At 37.1% G+C, this 15,557-nt stretch overlaps 1 protein-coding gene across 7 annotated transcripts in view; it reads left to right on the top strand.

Moving 5' to 3' along the window:
- Window positions 1–15,557, top strand: part of EYA1 (EYA transcriptional coactivator and phosphatase 1) — a 362,018-nt gene that overhangs the window by 231,493 nt on the left and 114,968 nt on the right. For 3 of the 7 annotated variants that reach the window (XM_011940938.1, XM_011940940.1, XM_011940943.1), the window contains one exon: window positions 1,099–1,236. In XM_011940938.1, the coding sequence (XP_011796328.1) occupies window positions 1,099–1,236 (138 nt within the window). Of the gene's footprint in view, window positions 1–1,074; window positions 1,237–15,557 lie in introns of all 7 variants that reach the window. The other 4 variants (XM_011940944.1, XM_011940941.1, XM_011940942.1 and 1 more) reach the window with 2 other exon arrangements.

Genomic DNA, 15,557 nt, shown 5'->3' with positions numbered 1-15,557 from the left:
TGATGAGATTCCCCTAAAATGGAAATAAACAGACTACTGTGTATTCTAGATCCTAAAGATATCATTTATTTTAAGTACAAAGCAAAATTATTTAAAAATGTGAATTCCCTTGGCAGAAATTTTCCTTCCTTCCCTCTATGAGAATGAAGGAGAGTTGTTAACATGCATGACTGTCTCTAATTGTAATTAATTAAAGACAGAGCTGAGCCCCATACCTCAGTGCTGCCAATTCCAAGTTCCAAAATTACGATGTTAGTCTGGTGTTTGGGGAAGTATTTGGGGGCCACAAATACATCATTTTTATATTATCATATAATAAAAACAAAGGTACTTTAGATTACATTGAAAACAATTATAGACAAATATTTCACACTAAAAGGGACAAAAGGAAACTGCTGGTCAACTTCACTTGTTTATAAATCACTGCTGTTTTATAAGATTCAGCTCATTAGTATTCTGCTTCCTTTGTGCTTATTTTCTGATAGGACCTAGATATTCAGGAAAAGCCTTTCCACCATGTTGTTTAGCTCTGTGCCCAGTATTGCGTCTTTGGACTTCAAAATGGGTTGGTACTGAAATCAGCTTTGTAGTAGAAAGAGTAAAGGAGGGAAAAATACTGTGACTGTATAGTATCTAATTAATCATATATATATGATTATCATATATATGATTGTATAAATCATATATATAAAGGATTTTAATTTTGACGCTAGTCAATATAGCAACTTTGGGATCATTTAGCTAAAATTTAATTATGGCTATTTCTTGACTGTGAAGGAGATGATCTTCAACTCTTACATTAAAACAACAAAATGAAGTATGAAAATATATCACAGGAGTTACATTTTATAGAAGGGATGTGTGTTAAAGTGCAGTAAAACGAGAGAATAATGTGAATAGACATTCAAATCTGTAATCCTGGATTTAAAAACTTGAAGTTGTACTTTATGGTATATCATTGTATGTGTATATGCCCTTTATTTTTGAGATAAGATTGGGGAAACATTTGTAGTTAAACGGTTGTGGAAGTGTATGTTTTTGTATATTTACCAGCTTTTGAAAATGAACAGATAGATAAGCTATCACTAACTGATTTAGGTGCATTGTGGGCAGGCATCAAGACTGAAGGTGGATTGTCACAGTCTCAGTCGCCTGGACAGACAGGATTTCTCAGCTATGGCACAAGCTTCAGTACCCCTCAACCTGGACAGGCACCATACAGCTACCAGATGCAAGGTCTGTATACACACATTGCTATTTTCCTTAACCCTGTAGGTTGATAGTTAACTTCTAAAGTGGAATCTGATGTTCCATGTAAGTAGTAAATCAGGATGGCGACTGGATTGGGCTTAGAGGCAGGACACCTGCTTCTGGTTTGGTTCGTCACTAACCTATTTTCTAGGCCTAAATTTCCCTATTTGTAACATCAGGGGGTTAGACTGAATGATCTCTAAGATTCTTTCCAAAAAGCACTAAGTTTTTTGTGAAGTTGACATTTTTGCCTTTGTGTCTTCTGTCAGTTATAAAAGAAATAAAAAAGTCAAAAGTCAGCCATGTAGGAGGTTGTGATACGGTGTATACTAAAAACTTACTCACTTGATATTACCATCCAACTTTTCCAAGGGCTGTTTTCTTTATTTTCATGACGAAGTGAGGCTTGGGAAGCGACAGTCATAGCTCCAGAAATAAAGTATGTGATAAGTGTTGAGTAATGATCTCCCAAAGACCAGTTGATCAGATTTACAGACACCCGGCGAATCTTTAAGAAAATGCTTGTAAGAATCAGTCCCTGGGTTCTGTTTTTGAAACTGTAGGCAAGACGTAATGTAAGTACAAGTCAAATGGAATGACAACTGTCATTGTCAAAGCTGGTCTCAAGAATGCATAGACATTACTTAAAAGTAGCACATTTGTTATCTTGCAAATAGATCTTTAAAGTGCTTGAGAATAGTTCTCACATAATTTAAACATTTTCCTAATATCTTGTCTTTACTACAGTTCAGTTCAGTGAATCATATTCGGCCTCCTAATAGTGCCAAGCCATAGTTGAATCAAATCCCTGATTATCTCTTTTTCATTGAAGGGGTTCTTTTTATAGTTGTTGTTGTTTTTATATATTTTATCTTATTCTCCATTGTATTAATAATATTTGTTTATTGCAGACAAATTATAAAATACAGAGAAGCAAAAATATAGTCTATGTCTCATACATTTATTACTATCGTTATATGTTTATCTAGATATACAGTATGGGCCCATTATTATATAATACAGTATTGCAACCTGCTGTTTTTAGCAACAAGTACATTTTAATCATCTTTTCACATCAATAAGTTCTGTTCTATGGTATCCTTTTAATGGCTACATGGAATTAAATAGGTATGTCTTATTTAACTAATTCCCTATTATTTGACATTTAGAGCAATGCTATGCATGTCTTATCTACACACCTTTAATTATTTCCTTTGAATAAGTTTAAGTATAGAATTTCTACATAAATTGTTTTATGCTCCTTTAAGGATTTCCTATACATTTACACAAGGAAGTGCTGTGTATTCAAGTGTACACATTTGATAATACCTTTCTTTGAAAAAAGTGTCATTTTGGTAGGTACAAGATTTAGTTTTATACAAATTGAGAAAAAACATAAAACATTTTTTCTTCTCTTCAGTGGCAGTCATGTTTATTTTATTATTTTTCACATTAAAGATCTCAGCCTTTTTAAATGTTTTATTAATATGTTTCCTTAAGAATGATATATATTTTTTCAATTTATCATTTTTAAGAGTCTATTTTCCTGTATAGCAAACTACAATTTTAGGGGACAAGATCCATTAATCTTTTCATATTTGGTTTTGCATTTGATTCAAAAGGCCTCTACTATAAAGTTTTGACATATTCAGTGATTACAAAATAAAAACTGTTTTATAACAGATAGCATTTATTGGTAGAAGGATATTATTTATGTGCCTGATTCCAAAACTTTTATGCAGCCTGGGAAAAGAACTGTTCTATACATGCTGAATATCAATTGAGTAAAGGAATATGAAGAACAAAAAGTGATGGAAAGACTTTATTAATGAATTTAACAGTCCTGGGCTCTAGTAAAGAAATGGATCATAAGGCAGACAAGGTCTGTTTGCTCACAGAGCTTTCATTCTTGCCAAAGAGAGAGACAGTAGACAAGCAACCAACTAAATTATACAATTGCAGATTCCTCCAGGAGATATCAGGAAAATAAAGAGTGCTGGAGGGGTCCCAGGGTCTACCAGGGTGCCTGTGGTATCCAGGTCTCCTTGAGGAGAAGTGGATCCTAAAAGTGGGAAAGAGGCAAGTGAAGTGCCCTGCCCAGAGCAGAGCTACAGAATTGTATGGTTCTGGGCCTGTGCCCATCCACAGCCTTGCCATTTACCTGTCCACCAAAAGCTAAGTACAGAAACTGAGAGTTAGCATCTAGAAACTTTCATAGTCAGTCAATAATAAGTTTTATGTTTATTGAATCAAATACTTTTTTTTAAATGAGACTTGTACTCTCTCTTTTTTTAGAGAAAATTTTTTTTTCTTTTAGAAGTACATTACTTTGTGTTTTGCTCAGTTATCAGTCTGTGGAGGACTGGAGGAAAAAACCGATCCTGGACCTCAGATAGTTTGAGAAATGTTGTGCTTGAGAGTTACTTTTATCTTGCTCCTCTCCCAGATCAAAACTTATGCAGCAGAAACAATTCAAAACCAGCCATTAGAGTATAGCGCATAAAAAAGGGGAAATGAATGAGTAGAAAAGGAAATGAATTTGGAAGAAAATAAAACTATTTTTTAAAAGAAATAAGGGCATGGATAGCACCAAATAAGGCATTGCTTTTCTATCCACAGATTTATTATCATCTGGGCTTAATGGATATTGCATTAAAACCTTTTGTGTGTTTTTGTACATCCCCTAGTTGAATGGCCTTTCCAGTGGGACATTGGGACCCATTTCCCATGACTGAGGTATTATTTCACATGACTATTTTTATAATGATATTTTATTCAGTTTTAGACTATCGGATATATAGGTTGAGTATTCCTAATCGAAAAATCTGAAATCGAAAATGATTCAAAATTTAAAACTTTTTGAGCACTCACATGATGCTCAAAGAAAATGCTTATAGGAGTATTTTGGATTTCAGATTTCTGGGTTAGGAATGCTCAACCAGTATATAATGCAAATATTCTAAAATTTGAAAAAATTCAAAATCCAAAACATTTCTGCTCCCAAGCATTCCAGATAAGGGATATTCAACCTCTAATATGACTTCCACATATTAAGCCAGATGATAATATACTATTAATTTGAAAATTAACTTGCCAAAATGATGATGGATAATGCTATATAATTAGCTACAGAATGTATATGGCCAGATTTGGGTACTTAATTGTGATTAATATGTAGTTCTTAAATATTAAATGTAGTATGAATACTGCTTCACCATTATTCAATGATTTTGGCCACCTAGTTATGGGAGTCTGTTGACCTTTGAGTGTCTTTTCAATACATGTTTTTTAATATAGTCATTTCTACAATGTCTAAAATTATTTTCAAAATTCCCTCAGTTCTTTTAATCCTTAATGAATAACAGTGATTTTTTTTTTTGCTTATATCAATTTCATCTTATAGCTATTAAAATGCATTTGAATCCTGGATGAGAATATATTTTGGCAACATGGGGGATATTTTTGCCTAGCTTTATTTCCGGGAAATCGTTTCAACTTTTAAAATAATAGGTATGATGACTAGTTATTCAGAGATTTAGCTGTTCAAATTTAATATCAGAATTTTACAATGATAGAAGAACTATTCTAGTAGCCCAGGGGAAATATTCTAGTAGCTCCCAAAACTGAAGTGTGACGTGTATGCTTCCTCTAAGTGTTTTGCTGATTAATTTAAATAAAATTTATGATGATCACCTCTTTGGTTCTATCAAACTTAGAAAGACTGGAGTAAAGGTATAGTGAAATCTGGCTCCCTGGTTAGCAGTATGGGTTCTGGAGTAAGACTGGTTGTCAGCAGTTCCACCTTTGCTTTCTGTGGGCCTTCAGCATGCGACCTGACTCCTTCACATCTGTTTCCTTATCTGGAATATGGGCGTGAGATCTCCCACAATAGTGTTGTGAGATGTCACTGAGATTGTCTGTAAATCACTCTGACCAACCTATGGTACAGAGTAAGAACTCAAATGATTATTGTCAGTTTTACTGCTCTCATTGCAGTGGTGACTGGTTACTATTATTTTCGTTATTATTATTATGGTCCAGCTTTCTGGAGTAGTTCCAGATTAGGTAGCATTACCTAAATGCTGCTTCTCTTCTTCCCACAACACACAAAATGTAATTAAAATTTTAATATGTATAATAGCATATGTAACAAAATATATTTTAGCTGTGAAAGAGAACTTTAAGAAACCAATAACCAAATAAGCATAGCAAAAAAGGAACCAGATGTAATTAATATGCTGGCATGGAAGGAAACTTACTATCAACAAAGGTCAAGCTTTTTGTACATGATCCCCAAAAAAGTGGGGGAGAAACAAAATTAAGAAGAAAATCAGAAGAGAGGAAAAGCTGTATGGCGACACTGGTGAATGGGGTCTTGGAAAGTGAGAGTGAGGAAGCAAGGAAGAGCCACTGGCAAAAAATAAACTCAGCTCTGCAGGGGTGGGAGAGAGAGTCATCAGCCAAGTCCTTCTTGGTCATGAGAGGTCCTGCAGTCACATCTCTGCTTTGACTGCTAAGAATGTGTGGAGAAAGAGGTCTCAAACAGTCACTGAAGCATCAAATTGTTTAGTTTAGAAAATTAGGGAAGAAGATGGGAAGGTGATAAGCTGTGCTATGTAGAGATGGAAAACACTAGTGCCCATACAACAAAATAAAATAACAATTGACATTTATTGTTTACTTTTTATATGCCAAGGAGGAACCTAGTTATTTCCCTTGTGACATCTTATTTAATCTTTACATAACTCTGAACAGTGACTTTAAAAAGATAAGAACCTGGCCGGGCGCGGTGGCTCATGCCTGTAATCCCAGCACTTTGGGAGACTGAGGCAGGTGGATCACGAGGTCAGGAAATCAAGACCATCCTCCCTAACACGGTGAAATCTCATCTCTACTAAAAATACAAAAAATTAGCCGGGTCTGATGGTGGGCGCCTGTAGTACCAGCTACTCGGGAGGCTGAGGCAGGAGAATGGCGTGAACCTGGGAGGCAGAGCTTGCAATGAGCCGAGATCGCACCACTACACTCCAGCCTGGGCAACAGAGTGAGGCTCTGTCTCAAAAGAAAAAAACAACAAAAAAAAAACCTGTGGCACTTCGGGAGGCCGAGGTGGGCAGATCACCCGAAATCAGGAGTTTGAGACTAGCCTGGCCAACATGGCGAAACCCCGTCTCTACTAAAAGTACAAAAATTTGCCGGGTATAATGTCACGTGCCTGTAATCCCAGCTACTCTGGAGGCTGAGGTAAGAGAATCTTGGGACCGTGAGGTTCAGTGAGACAAGATCATGCCACTGCACTCCAGCCTGGGCAATGGAGTGAGACTCTGTTTCCAAAAAATGAATGAACGAATGAGAACCTGAAAATGCTAAAGAATGCATAAAATTAGTAATTTAGTTTGTATAATATCAACAGTTAATCAAGAATGGCTACTCAAAACAGAGAATGACTTAGAACTGTCAAACCTTGTGGTTGTACATACATCTAAATTACAGAGTTTGCAGGAGTGGCTTTTAAAGAAAACTACAAAAAGCCAAAATGTAGTTGCTTGGTCTTTAAATTTTCTGAAGGGCAGGCTTGATCATTAGAACTAAACCATTGCATTACATACTTAGTTATATAACTAGTCAAACACCAACTCATGAAGCTCTAAAAAAACTTCTTAGAAAAACTCATTTCTGAGCACTGTCAGTGCTTAACACTTGCACAGCCTTTAAAGGGCAGATTTGGCAATTTATGGCCATTTTGCCACTGTCAAGCCTTGTAAACTGGGCCAGCCTTACTTGGTGCCCTCATTTGCTCCAAGTGATCCTTCTGGAATTGCCCTTTCAGCTCCAACTTTCAATGCTTCTGTCCTACCAAGCAGGCTTCTGTGAATCTGAAACATGCCATTTTAAACTAATTCGTCATGCATGCTCTAACACTAAAATTCCATGAAATAAAACCTCAGTGATTGGGAAATCTGATTGTTTTCACCTTTGCTACAAGATCACTGTAAATTCTATTCCTGCTTTAATTTTTCTTTTGTGCACCACTAAAGATTAGAAACTTAAGTTCAGCTGAGAAAAAGTGTTCTTCCTCATAAACAATTGTAGGGTTCAACCTGAGGAGGTGAAATCTTTGCTTATTCATTTTTGACGTTTTCCTGTTCCGCAGTGTTAGCTTTGGTGTTTCTGGAAGAAGTTTTGGAATGGTCTGGGGAGGTTTTTCTTCACACACCATTGACAAAGCTGATGCAGATGAGTTAGCTGAATGTGTGGGTGTGGATGGACAGAGTGTGCCTGGAGACCCTTGGGTCAGTTCTGCAAAAAATAGGTTTTTACTTCTGCTTACCAATCAAAGGGCACTGGCCACAAGAGTGAAACTGGGTGTCGTGTGTGAGTTCGTGTGTGTGTGCACGCATGCATGAAAGGCAAGAAAACTGCTTAGCAGAAGCAACTTTGGCCTCTGATTGCTTTCACAGAATATCTCCCCAGTGTGTCACAAATAACCTTTATTCTCCTTTTATGTAAAAGAAACAACTAACTTGAAATCAAACCTTTAAAAGTGCAAGGTCTGCACCTATCGTCACCATCCATTTAACTCCACATACAATATAGATTTATGGTTCCATCTAATACAGAAAACATTGAACTATCTTTATAATGTTGGGCCCAATCATATGAGGAAAATAAAGTTTTGTTTAGCAATGTGACTGAGGTAAGGAAGTGTAGAGTTCACTTGCAGAAGATTTTCACACACCTACAAAACAAAACCATTAAAATTAAGTTGTTACTTAACTGGTTAATCCTCAGCTCTGTGGAAAACCCAGCTTTCCTAATAGCTTAGTTCTAGTGATTCTAGACTATTAAAGGTAATGAACATCTTTAGTCATATTTTAATCTCCAGTATCTAGTATTATGTCTAAAATATACAAATGTTTGTTAGAAGTGGAGAGGTCTATGTCACAATTAATGTTAGAGATTTAGGTTCATAAAAAAACTCTGATTTGCTTCATTTGGGGAAATGAATTTGGAATGTAGCATAATAAAAATTCAGTTAATTCACCATTTACAAGAGCAAAGACAAAGACATGGAATCAACCTAAATGCCCATCAATGGTAAACTGGATAAAGAAAATGTGGTGCATATACACCATGGAAAACTATGCAGCTATAAAAAAAGAATGAGGTCATGTCCTTTGCAGGAACATGAATGGAGCTGGAGGCTGTTATCCTTAGCAAACTGACACAGGAACAGAATACCAGATACCGTATGTTCTCACCTGTAAGTGGGAGCTAAATAATGAGAACATATGGACATATAGAGGGGAATAGCACACACTGGGACCTGTCAGAAAGTGAAGGATGGGAAGAAAGAGGGGATCAGGAAAAATAACTAATGTGGCTTAATACCTGGGTGATGAAATAATCTGTACACCAAACCTCCATGACACAAGTTTACATAACAAACCTGCACATGCACCTCTGAACTTAAAAATATATAAAACATAAATAAGACGTTTCAGTTAATTTATTGTCATTGTATGTTTAATGCCATCTTTCCTTGTGTTAATACTCATAGATCTGGTTGGAGACATCACAGAATCATCACGATGGTGGTATAGAATGCCTTTCTGAGTGTTTTATTGTCCTAGAATATCAATAATGGTATAGGACACTCCCATCATTCTACACCAGGGAAGGTGTCAGGATCTGCCTTGATAGATCGAAGGGTCTGCACAGATGTACATGTACTAAACCCAGAGGGCCCTGGAAACCCTGCTTTGTTTATTTTCCTTTAGGCTTTATTGCTCTCACGTAGAGAAGAAAATAACACAAATTCTCACTCCCTCTTTGTATATAATGTTGTTTGTTCTGCTAAAGAGATTGGGGTTCAAACTAGTAAGGAAAGACAATAAATCAGTCAAAGGTTTGTTAAAGGGTACGTGGAAGAGACACAGCTCTGCCACCATCACACCTCATGCATCCCTGCCTCATTATGAAGTGGGAATGATCCGGTAACATCACCCTTGTTTCCTTTGATCTGCCTCTCTGTAGCTTTTCAAATGTATGCCTGAACCTTTTCAGTTTATTAGTCATTTAGAATCTAAAAATTGCTTAACTAAATGTACTGTTATACTTTAAAATGTTTTAATTATCTATAGAAAATGTATTTTTACTTTAAAAGATAGTGGTTTTAGGAAAATATACATTAAACTTAAACAATCTGTGATAAAGAGTTTGAGATTTGCACTTTCTGGCATAAAGTGAAATTGAAGAATAGCTTTTGAAGCTTGCACTGATGTGCCAAATTGCCTCTTAATTGCTTTGCCACTCTTCTCATATTTATTTTTTAGTTCTTGGTATTTTATGTTCTAGAATTTTTTTTTTATTTGCTTAAATTGATTTCATAAGTAATACTTTGTTTCACTTCTTTTGGCAACTTGTATATTTCAGGTGTTAAAAATTGGATAAAAATGTCTGGAAATCTAGGCACAGCAATAATCAGTGACCCTTACCAGTATTGTTTTCTTCATGAGTTGTTTATAGTTAAAATGTATAGAAATATATCAAGACAGGTAAATGTAAAGGCTTTGCAATCTTTATAACCTGTGTTAAAAGTTCTATTTGGAAATAAAAACTATTACTGGGATAAAGGAAAACTTGGTCATTTAAAATCTATCTTCTAAGGAAAGGGAAAAAATTCTGATTTTAAATAGCCCATCTGGCCTTCGAAAGCTTTTCCCCAGGGAGCTGCACTAACTTCTGCCACATAGATCGCGCTTGATGATGGACATAGCCCATGGCAAAGAGGCCAGAGATGGAAAGCAAATGGACTTCTGTGAAAATACACGAGGGACAAACAGCATCCTGCTTGCCCAGTAAGTGCTAGAAAATGCTCTAAAACATGGCAAGTACAGACAGGCCCCAGCAGGTTCCAGCATTCTTATGTTGGCTGGGATTCTGGTTTTTAATGTGAGTCCTTGTTCTCTGTGAAGTAGACCTTTGACCTACTTGTTACTCCTTTTTTTTTTTTCTTGGAAAAAAAAAAAAAAAAGCTTTTTGAAGTTATAGCTGGGCCGTATTATCCAGGTTAAATCATACACAAAACTTTAATATTTTAAGTAACGTTTAAATAGACACAGGGTGTGCTCTTAACTACGAAGAGGTAGTGAAGATGTATTAAGAGAAGTTTTGAGGGATGGATTTGTTTTAAAACTAAAATTGCTTAGCACTTACAGAACTGCACGTCCCACACAGGATCTTCAAGCAAGACTGTTTCTTGTTTGTTATGGTTGACAGGGCCACCACTCTTTCTCTGTAGAAACCCAACATTGACAAGAAGAAAGCAAAGCAAAATCTTTGTGACACATTGTCCCTGGGACACTTTATTTAATTTACTTTTAAATTTACCATCCTAAAACAGTTACAATGAAGAGGTCCTTTAAAAATGGGATCATTTGATTCCAAATGTATTTGTTAAATTTCTTAGGTATGATTGTTTCTGCCCTTAGTATGTCTATGATTTTTATGTAGCCAAAAATTAATACCACTTAATACCAATTGGATTTCAACGTTACCGATTCAGGAAATCTAAAAGGTAGATTTGGCATGACAGATTAGAAAACAATAACCTGGCACCAGAGATAATGGTCACCTTATGCATCCTCTACTTTTTGAATGAAGATGAGGACCCTCCCTCAGCCACCTCACATGATGATGTTGAAAATAACCTCAGAAAATGGATGTGGAAAGATTGAACTATAAAAGTACTCTAAAGCCATAGGATGTTATTGCATTCTGAATTTGAAGTTTCTCTTATACAAGCAAGACTTGTTTTTTTTTTTTTTTTTTTTTGAGGTGGAGTCTCGCTCTGTCACCCAGATTGGAGTGCAGTGGCCGGATCTCAGCTCACTTCGCAAGCTCCCGGGTTTACGCCATTCTCCTGCCTCAGCCTCCCGAGTAGCTGGGACTACAGGCGCCCACCACCTCGCCCGGCTAGTTTTTGTATTTTTAGTAGAGACGGGGTTTCACCGTGTTAGCCAGGATGGTCTCAATCTCCTGACCTCGTGATCAGCCCGTCTCGGCCTCCCAAAGTGCTGGGATTACAGGCTTGAGCCACCGCGCCCGGCCGACTTGTTTTCATTAATATACCTGTGATATGCCAATCTCTGAGCTATGAGAGTGAATAGCCTCTTAGGAGGGCAGAATCTGGACCATGGGTCGGTGTTCTGTTAGGATCCTAACAGCTGGACGAACAAGGTTAACATCCTGTCGGCATGCCCTGATGGTATGTGGATGTGAAGTCCTTGTACCATCTCTGGGGTCCAGTGGTATTCATAGCTCAAATAAGTGAGATTTTATGAGGTAAAAATCCATGAATACTTAATCAACTTAAAATTTTATTTGATTTAAAGTCTGCTGGACTATTTACTGGGGATTCAAAAATATTTTAACTCCTTTCAGAAGGTGCTTACGGGTCCAGAATTTAACTTTCTTTATATAATTTAAATCTAAAGTGATTATAACCTGATTTCTAAGATAATCCTTTATACATCATGTAGCTTGAAAGAAACCAGTCAGCCAAATGTAATAGATAGGACACACCTGTAATCCCAGCTACTCAGGATGCTGAGGCACGAGAATCGCTTGTACCTGGGAGATGGAGGTTGTGGTAAGCCAAGATAGTGCCACTGCACTCCAGCCTGGGTGACAAAGTGAGACACTGTCTCTAAAAAATAAATAACCCTAGCAAAGTGTTCAGATAAAATCTGTTAAAAATCAGAGTCCTCCGGATAAAGTCTGAGAAATAAGCTCTATTATTATTTATCTTTTCTTTCCCTACTCACTTTTTTTAAACTGATGAAAAAATAAAGTTGAGAGACCTTCTCTTCTCTCTTAAAATCTTTTGTGAGCCTTAAAGTCATTCTTCCAAACTGTCCCCCTCCCCACCAACAAAAATCTATGGAAAGGTCCTCAGCTGTCCCCACACCTAATACTTTATGACAATCGTGTTCTCACTAAATCCTTTAGTCACTTCCCACCTGGATTGAAATTCTTAAGCAACAGTTCAGTTCTGGCTCCCACTCGAGCCTAGATGAAGCCCTTCAAAGGCATGAGTCAGACACGGTTTATTCATCTCTATGTGAGGCAGACAGGATAAATATAGCAAATGAGCTTAAGGAACTTATGGTCAGAATGAAAACAAGACTAAGGGGAACTTGCTTAGTACTGGTCTAACGAAGAGGTCAATTACATGGTATCAATTAATAGTGAGATCAGGTTTCCAGAAGATAAATTCTGTACAAAGAGTCAGGGAAAGCTTATTGAACAGATGAGACTTGGGTGAGGGCTTGAAGGATGGAAAATGTGGAGTGAGGGAGGGAAGTATTAAGTAGGAGGAGCAAGACTCAGCAAGGTGAGTTTCCGATATAACAGTGATCGCATCCTAAAGTACCATGGTGAGCTGTGCATGGGGAGCTGTAGGCAACAGCCTGGTTAGAATATTCTTCTCCTGAGCACCCCCATTCCAGACCCCAAGTGGCATCTACAGGCCCAGATAAACATTTGTGTCCTTGCGTTTGTAACGGTTCTCTAGCTTTTCCCCCACCCCCAGCAATTCAGAATCGTAACATTTCTTTGGTCCCAGTATACTAATGATTTTGTTGGACATTTAGATTCTTGCATTTTGCCATTAAAGAATGCCATTTCTTTTCCTGGGCTGTTTTTCTTAAATGATCAAGAAACTTCCATCAACCACGCTCAGCCACACTCCTCACCCAACTTCCCATAACCTTTCTATTCTCTAATCTTCTTTGGAGAGTTTATTCTCGCCCTATGACAGGAGTGAGTACACTTGTTCCCTTTTTGGGGAAGCATGTGCTTTCCTTACCAGTCTAACCAGGCAGGTGTCTTCATGTCATTTTGCTGAGCACCTCCGAAGCAGGGCTGTGGCACCTAAGTAAGTAACACAGTGAGAGCTGTGATACCTGAGTGGGTGATGCAAGCTGATGTTCTTTGCGTCATCTTCATGAGTGTGTGGGATTTTCTAACTTTCTTCAAAGGATATATGCGTGATGCCCACTTCTTTTGGATCACAACAGCCTCTAGAGTTGTACCTATAAAGAATGCCAGTAGATGCTGTTGATGAAACTAACTTGAAAAACTGTGTGTGTGTGTGTGTGTGTTTTGTGATTAGAGATAAATTATCTTCCCACTTGGAATATACAAATAATCAACTTTAAAAGAGAGCAGTGGAAGGACAAATAATGCTGTATCTTAAGAGATGTTGTGAAGGGAAAAATTTTCCAGTTTCCTCTTGTGGAAATGAGTGTCTCCCCTCCAGGTCAAAAAAAATAACCATGGCTATGATTGTTCACAATCTTTTTATTATTTATTTATTTATTTTTGAGATAGAGTTTCACTCTTGTCACCCAGGCTGGAGTGCAATGGCATGATCTCAGCTCACTGAAACTCCTGCCTCCTGGGTTCAAGTGATTCTCCTGCCTCAGCCTCCTAAGTAGCTGAGATTACACATCCGGCTACTTTTTGTATTTTTAGTAGAGACAGGGTTTCACCATATTGGCCAATAGTTATTTAACTAGGTAAGTTTTTCCTTTTAACCAATGAGTAAGAAGGTATCCCCACTCCCACCCCAAACTCTTACCGAGAATTATTGAAGCTTCACATGAAGCAATCTCTGCCATACTTATTGATTGAGAAATAATGGGTCATAATGGGAATTCTTTCTACTTTGAGGAATTTTCATGATACAATGTGATGTAAAACCTTTCATCATAGGATGTAGCTGCTCTATTTTATTTATCTGGAGGTGTCTTTTAATGTAAAGTCATTTGTTTCTAGAAAAGAAAATACTTCTATATTATTTTGATTAAAGAATCTCAAACTTTACAAATAATTCTGTGACTGAAAGTTGGTAAGTGAAGACCCTTGTAAATCCAACAGAAACTCTCAGTGGATTGATCTTAAGGGAAGAAAGTCTGTTTTATTCTGATCATGTCTTGTCTTGTCTCTCTCTAGCATCCAGGTTCAAGCCTGATGTATGACAGTCTTCTACACAAATGTTCCTCTTTTGCTAGGCCTGTATGTGAGTCTAGCAGTGAATACACTGAAGCTTTCTGGGGAGCATGAGCATTGCTATTTTGCCTTTGCTTTGTGGTGTTCTAAACTTCAGTGAAATCCATCTGGTAGTGTTGGCACTGAAGTCTCTATTGAATTAGTTATCAAAGTGGAACCCCTTATTCCAGATGATCTTTAGCTCAGCTCAAGAACCAGAAATACCCACACAGATAGGCTCTGAGAAGCTTCAGCTTTGAATGCTTGCAGAGTATGATTACTTTCTTAGGGTAAGAAGAAAGGTTATAGTGGTTACATATTTTTGAAGCAATTACTGAAACACCTACTGAATTGGTACTAAAAATCAGACACTTATAGGTGTTTGGTAAACACATGGATTTTCAGATTATACCCTAGTCCTTCTGCCTCAGTGAGACTTATTTCTGTGTTTGAAGGGAGGCCCAGGTATTTGCCTAGGTAGAACAAGCACTTGCTAATGACTCTGAGGCAGTTTGTCAGGCATATTTTGGAAATGGTCATTAAAAAAAAAAGGAAATAACTCACAGACAAAAACCTTGCCATTCTGAGATGCAATTTACTATAGAGATTAAGAGCTTCAGCTCTGGAGCCAGGTGGCTGGGACTGAATCCCAGCTCTGCCACACTTGCTTATTACTGCAGGCAGTTTCTTCACCTGTAACATGGGATGTAATAGCATCTACCTCCTGGGGTAGTTGTGAGGAATCAGTGAGCTCTAATAGGCAAAATGCTTTATTTGGTCCTGGCTCAATGTAAGCACTCAAAAATTTTTAAGTGTTATTATTTATTTTCGTCACTTCTATTTTGCTTCAAACACTTTTTAATGTAATTATAAAGTAATCCCTGTGATTATAAAATATAATAAATATAAATTATTTTAATATAATTATTTGATAAAATAATGCCTGGGAAAACTAGTGTATTTCAGAACTTCCCATTATACAATATAAACTCGAGCAAAAGGAGGCAAAAGAACATTGTATAGACCTTAAAACCAGACAGATCTGTGTTTGTGTTTCAGCCTTCATTCCTTGGAAGCTGTTACTGTAACCTGACCCTCTGTTTCCTTATCTGCAAAATGGGAATGATCATAGACCCTGTAGTACCAAGTTGTTGTGTAGTATAGATGAAGCATATGTGGGCGAGCCTGCTTCCTAACATACAGAGAGTACTCAGTGGGTATTGTCTCTTTTATTGTTATTATATTTTGCA

This window comes from Colobus angolensis, unplaced genomic scaffold (genome assembly GCF_000951035.1).
Source record: "Colobus angolensis palliatus isolate OR3802 unplaced genomic scaffold, Cang.pa_1.0 Scaffold194, whole genome shotgun sequence".
NCBI classification, from domain to species: Eukaryota; Metazoa; Chordata; class Mammalia; order Primates; family Cercopithecidae; genus Colobus; species Colobus angolensis.
Note: the sequence above shows the minus strand (reverse complement) of the source record. Positions and strands in the feature narration are given on the sequence as shown.